The sequence below is a fragment of the Bemisia tabaci genome, chromosome 4 (assembly GCF_918797505.1).
Source record: "Bemisia tabaci chromosome 4, PGI_BMITA_v3".
Classification (NCBI taxonomy): Eukaryota; Metazoa; Arthropoda; class Insecta; order Hemiptera; family Aleyrodidae; genus Bemisia; species Bemisia tabaci.
In genome coordinates, this window is record NC_092796.1 from 29,130,870 (window position 1) to 29,141,706 (window position 10,837).

General features: G+C 41.0%; 1 protein-coding gene across 1 annotated transcript; it reads right to left on the reverse strand.

The window, feature by feature from the left end:
* Positions 1-1,363: 1,363 nt before the first annotated feature.
* On the reverse strand, positions 1,364-9,751 carry LOC109035683 (uncharacterized). Its single transcript, XM_019049395.2, has 4 exons — positions 9,033-9,751; positions 8,107-8,295; positions 4,625-4,819; positions 1,364-1,813 (listed from the first exon to the last, which is right to left on the reverse strand). Exons 1-4 carry the CDS (start codon positions 9,612-9,614, stop codon positions 1,427-1,429), a joined length of 1,353 nt encoding a protein of 450 aa, XP_018904940.2. The 5' UTR covers positions 9,615-9,751; the 3' UTR covers positions 1,364-1,426.
* Between the last annotated feature and the right edge of the window lie 1,086 nt (positions 9,752-10,837).

Consider the following 10,837-nt stretch of genomic DNA (forward strand, 5'->3'; position numbering starts at 1 on the left):
CCCTCGGCGCGGCAATCGGCATGTAACACATATTAGCGCCTACAAGACTGCACGAATACTTCACGCATTGCATCAAACACAGTGCGGTTATTGTGATCAGCGTGAAACGGATAGCGCCTACAAGACTGCGTGAATACTTCACGCATTGCGCCAAATACGGTGCGGTCGGCGGCGGAAGTTGAGATCATTAAACCACATTTTGTGTTTGTTCTTTCATAATTTTTTCGTTCATTTCTTATGAATGGAAGGCCTTGTCCATTAGAGATAGGTTTACGAAACTTGACTTTCGCGCAAAGTTCCGTGGCCTTTTGCTAGTAGTGTTGACAGAGCTTTCCCAAAAAATGTGGTCAACACGAGTAAACGCGTCTTATGCACCCCTCCCCCGCTGGCACGTTCACTTGATGGTTTTTATTGATGTCTCAAAACGAATGAGAAGGGGGCGGCAAAATACAGGCGGCCCATGGGCGGCAAGTAGGAAAATCCGGCCCTGGTAGGAGAAGTAGTATTTGCATAATTTAAAGCGCTGCCTTTAACAGTTCAAACTCGTTGTTAAACACAATTTTTTTGAATAATGTATCCAAATGATACGTAACGGTAGAGGGGACCTCAGTTCCTAAAAACTCAACTTCAAGTATAATCGATACCACAGCACAAAGAAACTCTGGGATCATTATTTGGTAGGTAACGCCGAAAAATGTAAAAACTTACCTGGATTTATGGTGCTTTAAGGTTTGCAGTCTAGAGGCTGTAGTTTACAGAGGAAGCTTGATACATTGCAAATCTGTCATGTTTAGGGCATAACATTTTTAAATGGAATTAAATTTTAATGCAACTTTACGCTCCCTCTTTGCTCAAATTGAATGCATCGCGATATATTTATAAAGAAACAGGGGAAAGTTTTTGTCTTCGGTGAAATCAGATCTTGCGCTTTTGAAAATTGCCACACGGTGATGGGCAATTCATCATTGAAAGAGGTTGGACTTCAATTTTTGACTAAAACTGCAGACGAGGATGCTTATTTTGTCTTCAACAGTTATACAGTTCAAAGGATATTTATCAGCGAAATTAAACGAAAAACCCAATGAAACCACTTTTAAATAACATCTCATGTTTAAAAAAAATGTAAACTAATACATTTTTTTATGTTCAACCGTTCGTATTGACTCCGTCCATCGTGCGCCGCCGGTTACAGAGGCGGATCCAGCAATTTGGCAACACTGGAATCCCTCCATTTAAACCTATGTTAAATAATTGATTCTTATCGGAGCATCTGCCCCCCCCCCCCCCCAAGAGTCGATACATTTCCATAGGTTTAAATGGAGGAAATCCGGTGTTGCCAAATTGCTGAGTCCGCCAATGGCCGGTTAAATAATGAACAAAACCTGAGTATTTTTTGGAATATCCTTTATGGTATTCAGAGGCATACCTACGTATTACTGACCTCTGGCTTTGAGTCAAGCCACCCTAAAATATTCTTATTCAACGCGATGTGCTGCGTCTCGAACTCATCGCAAATCGCCGCCAACACATCGCACAATTGTTCGTCGAGATTCCTAAGCTCGTCTTTCATCGCGGTGAAGTTTGCGTCCTGCTCTTCTTTCTCCAAGGTCGCTTTGGCGAGACCCACCTTTAACTGGGTATTCAAATCCGACTCCGTCTTGAGTTTGGCCCTCTCCTCGGCGATTTCGACACGCAACGCCTCCATGAGCTGCTTCTGCTGCTCCTCGCCCCCGCTGGGAAATCTCGGAGCTTTCATGAACCGATCGATCCGTTCTTTGCACTCCCACAACTTGACCAGTGTTTCTTTTCCGTTCTGAAATTAGAAAAGTTGGCCCATGTAAGCTGCAGGAAGATTATTGAAATTGATAGACAAAGCTCTAGACAAAGAAGACAAAAGGGATATGGAGAGATACTGTTGGTGGAAAACGGGTGGTCGCATTGGACAAAAAATGGAGGCAGGTAATAGAAACTAAAGGTAACTCACGAGAGACCCTACAGTTAGTTCATCATTTTCTTCCTTAGTATATAGGAACCCTCTATTTCAACCAAGAGGATCGCTCCATACTCCCTAGGTCTTCTTTGTCTATAGCTTTGTCTATCAATTTCAAAACTCGGCCCGCAGGACGGAGCCGTCTTTCGAAAAATCATTCATTTTGGGCTCGAAAGCTTATCGTCAAGATAGATATTACCCCACCCAAGTAGCATTTTTCAACGGAAAAATCGCGATTTTATCGCCAATAAAGTCGCGATTATCCTCGATTTTATCGGCGATAAAATCGCTAGGATCATCAACATTTGAGCGATTATCCTCGATCTTTTTGCGATTTTATTGCGATTTTATCGGCCCGAAAAAATTGCGATTTTATCGCGATAAGATCGAAGATGATCGCTCAGATGTTGATGATCCTAGCGATTGATAAAATCGCCAAAAAAAAGGGGTTAAAGTTGTCAGCCGATTGCCGTTAGGTTCAGCCGTCAGGTCCTTTGACGAAGACGAGCGTAAAATCCCCGGAGCCTCCGCGGGGATTCGAACCGCAATCGCTACGGTGGAAGGCCAGCACATTGTCACTATGCTATGACCGATATATGACTTGCGTGTGCGAATTGAAGCCTCTTATACATGGATCGGCGCTTCGCAACCTCACAACTTATGTCTTTGCGTTGACTGACACCGATTTTTCATTGGATTTTTTTTTTTTTTAATTTTCCCTCCGTCTGTATTTTATTTCATACCTTGAAATACGGTTGGTAAAATAAGGTTCTATTGGTAATCTCATCATTCTGTCTCTGTAAAATTACCAATAATAGTGAGATGGCAAAGTTACCGATGGACCTTGGGAAAAACGCCAATAGTTTTTATCGACTGTGGTAGAATTACCGAGATAAAATGGTAAAGTTACCGGGGATTGATTACCAATAAAAGTGGTATTCTTACCTGAAAAAATCAGTAAAAATACCGGTTTTCAGGTAAGCTTACCAGTCTGTCTTTGTAACATTATACTAATAATTGATAAAAAAAAATGAGATGGTTAAGTTACCAACGGATCTCGGTAAAAACGGCGGCGGCGGAATAGAAACATCTTTCATATGCGTCATTCATGCGTTAATGAAAAATTGCAATTTATTGCAATTTTATCTCTATAAAATCGCGTTCGATAATATCGCGATTTTGTTGCAATTTATCGCGATTTTTCTCCCGATAATATTGCAATAAATCGCGACGTCGATAAAATCGCGATACATTCTCCAATTAAATCGCAATTTATCGCGATCACTGCTACTTGGGCAGTAGGCAGTGATCGCGATAAGTTGCGATTTGATCAGAGAGGGTATGGCGATTTTTTAGACATCGATTTATTGCGATATTATTGGATAAAAAAATCGAGATAAATCTAGATAAAATTTAGATTTTTCGAACGCGATTTTTTAGAGATAAAATTGCGACAAGATCGAGGATAGTTGTTCAGATGTTGATAATTCTAGCGATTTTATCGCCAAAAAATCGTACAAAAATCGCAACTTACCTTCAAAATATCGCGATTTTTTAAGATTTTTAGCGATACAATCGCTAGGATCATCAACATCCGAGCAGTTATTCTCGATCTCATCGCAATTTATGTATTTAAATTGCGCGCGATAAATTGAAATTGTATCGCAAAATGTGATGAAAGTGTAATTTATTGCAATTTTTTATCCGCTGAAATTGCAATTAATCGACGTCGACAAAATTGCGATACATTCTCCGATGAAACCGCAACTTATCGCGATCACTCATACTTAAGTGCTTGGAGTCCGGGAAAAATGCACAAGCCGCAGTAAGAAAGCATGACCTCATGCGCCAAAGTTTGATGTACCGAAACATTGGTGTTGAAATTGTTTTCTGTGTGTTGAAATACGATTCCTTGACCAAACGCGCAATCGGCCTGAATTCGGCCAATCGGGCCTATTTAGCCCAAATGTTCGATGCCGCGATTATTCTAGCGCGAGTTCGAATAATCGCGCCGAATATGGCGGTGCGATTGGCGTCAAAATCATATCAGTGCCTGCAAGACTGCAGGAATACTTCATGCATTGCGCCAAACAGTGCGGTCGGCTTCAAGCGCATGTTAACGCCTACTAGACTGCATGAATACTTCTCGCATTGCACCAAAAGCAATGTAAGAGTTATTTGCGATAACTAAAGGGTAAATATGTATCTAATTGCAACGATGCAGAAACTCGGACGATGTTTAAACGATGCTGCAATTCTAAAACTTGAATCGCATAAAATTAATTTTGGTTTAATAAAAAAAAAAATGAAAAAAATAAAAAAATAAAATAATGTCTGTTCTCTAAAATAGAAAAAGCGTCTGTTCTCTTTCATGAATGAAATGTTTTAAGAATGAAGGTAGTAGAAGGATGTATTTTTTGAGGTGATTCCTGTCATTTAAATGAGAAGAAAAAAATGTGGACATAACATGTCCACAATTTGGACAATTTTGGACATATTCATGGTTGGACATTAAATCATGTGGACTTAATAAAGACTGGACTTAACGCTGAGTGGACATAAATAGCGGTGGACATTTATTTAATGGACGAGAGGTAGGTGGACATAAAGTCCTCGAAGCACTTGAAAACTTACCTTGATACTGCGAACTTTTTCCTCAAGTTCCTGTTTGGCGGCTCGTTCCATTTTCGCGATTCTTTGTTGGTGCATCTTTTTGAAATCCGCTATCACCCGTTGCCTCTCAATATTCCATAGCCGTAGGAGTTCGTCTACCACCGACTTTGGATACATTTGATAAAGATCATTGAAGATGTTTCCGGCACTCTCCGCCTGCTTGGGACAAAACGCATTTTTAAGAGGCTTTTTCTGAAGGCGTAGATAGCCCACAAAATCCAAGTGAACGACAACTGAGAAACTTTTTTGGCTTTGTTTTTTCCAATGGCTATCCCCATAGCCCCAAATTTTTCAAAAATCTAGAAATCATCACATCAGTGGCAAAGCGTGAATGATCAATTATCGATATTTCCCCATTTGATGGAATGGTAAAGAATCAATCGCCACGCCACTGCATCACATGTTACATCATGTATAGGGTTTTCATTTATTTAGAAAATAATGAATAAACAAATTAAATGACTATCGCACTATCTACCTCAGAACAAGTTTTCCCTTATGAAACTGTCCCATGGGGTTTTCATAATTTTCCCATGGGGGTCGATGGGGTCCTCATGGGGAATGATGGAGACCTCATGGGGAACGGTGGAGACCTCATGGGGAATGATGGAGACCTCATGGGGAACGGTGGAGACCTCATGGGGAATGATGGAGATCTCATGGAGATCGACACGGACCTCACGGGGAATGATGGAGACCTCATTGGGATGGATGGAGACCCTATGAGGATCAATGGGGACCATAGGAGACCCCGTGGGAACTGATGGGGTGACGATCAAGGCTCATAGGGCAACTAAGAGAGTTGAATAGAGAACTTGAGAAATTCCTAAGGGTCTGCTGGGAACCTATCAGGCAAATTCTCGCGGAATTCTAATGCACTTCTTCAGTCGTATTGACAAGACATATTAAAATGAAGAGTGCGTGAAAAAAATTAGCCCAACATTTACATCTAGAACTTACAAGACAAGAAGCATATTCTATGGTCAGGTATATGATGAATCACCCTCTAAAACCTGTGCCAAAATGTACGTCTAGCACTTATGAAACATATCAAGCATATTCAATGGTTACATGATGGGTCCATTGACAGATTTGGTACCGTTTACTGTGGACAATAAAATTAATGGAACTGCACGCTATATCCTACTTCATTGTCAGTGACGTATAAAATTCTGAATGATAACCAAACGCATGCCTTGGTGGTTCGCTTTGTTTCGACTGGCGCACAGTGGACCGAGTCAATGGGAGAGATCAGACAAACTTCGGAAACTTTAAAAGCTTATAACGCCGTCTATACAAAACTTTGAGGTTTTAAAAGTGGTTTTGTTTGTTTGCTCGTGAAATTTTCTTTTAGAGGCATCCATTAAAATTTAAAATGTGACGAAATATAAACATCGAAATTAGCAGATTTTGTCAAAAAATTCATGTTTGACCGCTCTAATTGACTCGATCCACTGTGTGGCGGTTACACAAAGCTCTTGTGTAATGCGTTATTCACCTAACTCGTAGCAATATACTCATAAGTTAAAAACGTATTCGTTTAACGCGGAAAAACACTAATTAGTAGTTCGACTGTAAACTCCAAGTCTCAAATAGGTTCAGTCAAAACATACGAAGAGCTCCTCTGTTTTGCCATAAAGTTTATATTTTGGAGCCACATACACACCTGCAATTCTTATACCGAAGAATAACTAATACCGTTGCCACCTATTATCGAACTTACAACATTTGCAGAGGATACGCGCTATGCATCTGTGCCAGTGGCGTGGCGTCCATAGGTTCGCAGTGTTCGCCGAACACCCTAAAATATTTTGAAACAATTAATAAATTATGGCTAAGAATGTGGGAAGCAATACAGAATACAGAATAGTAGGTCGCAAATAAGTATCGGGCGCTTGGCTTCCGACAGCGGCATGTGGGGCGGCGGAGAGAGAAAATCCTGTGACGCGTGGTCCGCTCCGGCTACCGAACCTGGATGATCTGCGTACGGTGAGGAGAGAGAACCTGGGTGCAATGATGAAGGGGCAAAGGGTACACGAGAGAGGAGCGGCACCGGCGCACGGCGCAGAGCGGAGCGTGAGCATTGGGTTCGGAGACGAGTACGGACTGCGCTCGCGGAGGGAACACAGCAAAGAGAAAAGGGAGGGGATAAGAACGAGAGAGGAGAGCCGTTCATCAGTCCAGCTGTTTCTTATAGCAGTGGTCCGCAGGGGTTTGCGAACCGCCGAATTTCCTCTATGCCGCGATTCGCCCTCCGCTTCCCCCCCTGCGCCTGCGGGCCGCATCTCCCAGTTTCCCAGTCTCCCTCTCCCACCTCTCTCTGCAGGTGCGTGTTGCGAAAATACGTTATCATTTAACAAAATGAATTACAGGAAACCGATCGGTAAAAAGAACAAAATTTCAATGACAATTTACCGGCACAATTTTCACCAGAAAGGGTTAAATTCGTGTTCTTGCGGCTTCATTTTTTAAAAAGTTTCCGGGGCAGACCCCCCGAGACCCCCCCCCCCCTAAGGAAGGGGAGTGAACCTTCCTGACCCCCCCCCCCCCCCCCTAAAGTTAACACTCCTACCGAACGCCTATCGGATATAGTCACGCCACGCCACTGATCTGTGCAGGAAGAGCCAGTAATAACACCGTCCCTCTGACGTGAGGTGGTGTCTCAATTTCCGCGTGAACCCTTTCGGCCAAATAATTCCATGCATTTCAAGGCTCATATGGAGGTAGAGATACGCCCTTACGTCAAATGGCAACGATAATTGTCTCTGAAAATTGCTATGAATGAGTTGCAGGAATGAGTTGACCTTTGGGGAACAGAATTCAACGTTGTCGAGCCGGATTGTAAAATTACCTTCCTCTTTGGAATGATGTCCTCTGCAATCGTAACTTAGGTAATAATGCTGCAGACAAATTTTACAAAAAAAAAAATAAATAAATAAATAAAAAAAAATAAAAATAAAAATTGTTATTTACCTGGATCCTAAATTCAAAACTCTTTGAGTGAAACATGACAGGCACATGCACAAGCAATGCTTCATCGTAAGCAATGTGATAAACAATAACATTACATTTGTAACATAATCGGATTGTAAATTGCAAAAAGGGTCTAAGAGCATTCCGATGTTGCTAGGAATGTGTAACTTACATTCTTTGCAATAAGATTACTGAAATCATTCAAAAAATTGAATTTACAAAGGTGATTTTCATCATGAGTTTATATAGTTTATTGGAATTAAAGATAAAACTTGTTGAGATGATCAGTTTACAATAATTGCAAAGTAAAGAAAAAGATGCACAATCTCAGCGACATTGGAATGCTCTTGGTTCTTTTTTGCAAAATGTATTCCAATTTGATTTCCATCGTTTTTCTTTAATTTTCTATTTTCATACCTTGAAATGGTAAAAGCGTAAAATGAATTTAAAAATAATTTTCGTTTTCAAACCTGTGAGTTTTTGGCATAGTGATCAGATACTGCAGAATCTCTCATTGCTGGAATATTCTTAGATCTTAAATGTTCAATGACTGGAGAGTGAGTCAATTCTTTCAAAATATCCCCCATAGAAGTTGAAGGTTGTCTCATGAATCGATTTTTCAAAATTCCTCCTCGGACAGAGGGTTTTTCAATCTTTTCCTGGGAAAAAAAATTAATTTTGAAAGTGGTTATTAGAATCGGAGCTCAGGTCGCGTGAAAGTGTTCATGGTTATCCAATACCAAATTGAAGATTTCTTGTCTTACACGTAAAATAAATCAAATTTCAAAGCATGTCAAAGGTGTTGTTACAAACACCAAAGAATTCCTGTCGGCAAAATAGGCTATAAATGATTGCTATACTATGCTCACATTGGACGTTTACTCTCTAAATTTGATGGAACTATTGAGTTGTGCACGAGATTATTTACAATTTTCTGGCTCAGATTTTACAATACACAGGTGTAGGGTCTCCCCTTTAGAAAATTCCACGGTTGCCAAGGTATATTGAAAAATAATCAGCTCAAGAGAATTTTTAGTTTTATCCCCTCCCGCAGTTGAAGCGCTGAGTACAGAAAAGGCATTTCTTGGTTGCGGTATCTCAGGATCTCCGTTTAAGCTTCATTTATTATAATTAAAGAAAATTACTGAATTTTCTTGAAATTTAAAATGCTGAAAACTAAAAATTTCAGAAAATTTACCAAATAGTTTCTTCTCTAAAATATAATTTAGTGGTGTAGATTCTGAAACTCCTCAACCAAGAACTGCCCTTTCTGCACCCAAAGCCTCAATTGGACGTATTTATGCCAAAAGGAACTATGTGCATAGGGTTTGCGTGGAGTATAGTTCCTTTTATTAAAATTAGATTGTTTGCACACATCATATCATAAACAACTCACCGTGCGATTTTTGGATGACCAATTCTCTGCAAATAATGTGTCCTCCCTCGCCACAAACGGTCCATCGTAGCCTCCGGCCAGATTGCGAATGGGCTCGAAAAGATCTTTTCGGACACTGGCAAATTCCTCTCGACGCTCATCATACAGTAAATCATTTTTTAGAGGATTTGTCTCGTCCAGGCGATTAGAGGTTAGTTGAGTCTCACAATCAGTGGATTTCTGAATGTCACCGGTCTGGTCGGGAGCGGTTTCGGACAAAAATAAACCATCACAGACACCAACAGTTTTTAATAAACGAGTCAGGTCAGTTCCTCTATCACACGAGCTTTCACCCTGATCTGACACTCCAGAAGGGTGAGGAAACTGGTCGCCCAATTCATGAAATACTCGTTTATTACTCACGATCTTTAAATTTTCAGGCAGCTTAAGTGATGTCATTGACTGGGAGTCACCATTATTCGTCTCGCAAGCGCTTTTATTTGTTGTAGACTGGGAAAGGAAAAGAGCTTTCTTGACTTCGTCTGGCGCCTGCTCGTCCAAAATCTTTGTTTCGTCGGCATCCCCACTTTCCTCCCAGAACATTCATACTCTAGTCATTTTTAAAGTGTCTCTCACGCTGTACCGCTAGTTGTGGCTCGTCGAAATATGTCGGCAAAGGGTACTCAAAAAAATTCGGAACTAAATTTTTAGCGCGGCGCTCACTAGACGCGCAATATTCCGCGGTTAGGTCAGAGGTGCCGCCGCGAAGTTTTTTTGAAGTATCGACAAGGAGCTTTGAAGGAACTGATTTTGACCTTTTCCGAGTTAGTTTCCTCCGAATTTTAACACGCGTTTTTGTCGATTCAGCCGACTTTTCACTGATTTCTCCGGACCGATCGCTGAAGATTCTGGATTCACTCGCAGAGGATTCAATTTTTAAGCTCTGAAAAGCGCTGTCTTCTAGTTCGGCGTTCCTTTCCTTTTTAACAGGCGTATCTACGCTACCGCAAACATCACCCTGTATATAAAGCGGCTTGCTCACGGTGTATGTGCTATCCGTCCGATCTGAAAATACGTCCGCTCCCTCTGTCTCTGGCATTGCTTCTGGGAACACCTCTTCAGGGGAGGATAAAACTCCTGCGGGGGGTGAATGGTCAAAAGGAGTCTCTAGGCGGTTTCTATGGAGAGCGATAAGGAGCCGAATCAAGTAATTATTTCGGCGCTTCTTGGCCTCGCGGCTGGTGTAAAGTTTGCTGCACAACTTTTCGAACCATTTTTGACACTGTTTCAAATCTTTGTGACAAACGAGTTTATCAGCAAGAGACAAGTAAAAGAGGAACTCTTGGTCTAGAGCCGAATCGGAACGGTTACTATCCGAGTCTGACATCAGAGTAATATTTGAAATTTTGAATTTCTTCAAGCACGCCTTTTTCGGTGTAATATTTTTGTGACTGTAGAGCAAATTTGTATCATTGTTATATTCGAAACCATAGCAACGGAAAAAAATATCTCATGAATCATCGCCAATTTGAGTTAGAGAGAATGGGGAAATATAGACATTTGATCATTCACGCCTCGCCACTGATCTGCATACACTTCTCATATACTGCCGTGCTAAGAAAAAACGCCGTATGAACATTCGAGAGTTGCCAAATTTCCTTCGATTAAATGTTTATTCTGGAGGAAAATTGTGAATACTTTTCCTTGAAATTTTCTGACACTGTAGATCAAATTACAAACAAAACTATCTGAGAAACTGCCGGAAAAATATTCAATAATGTCCCTGAAAATTAATGATCTGCTAGAAGGAATTCGGCAAGACCAGA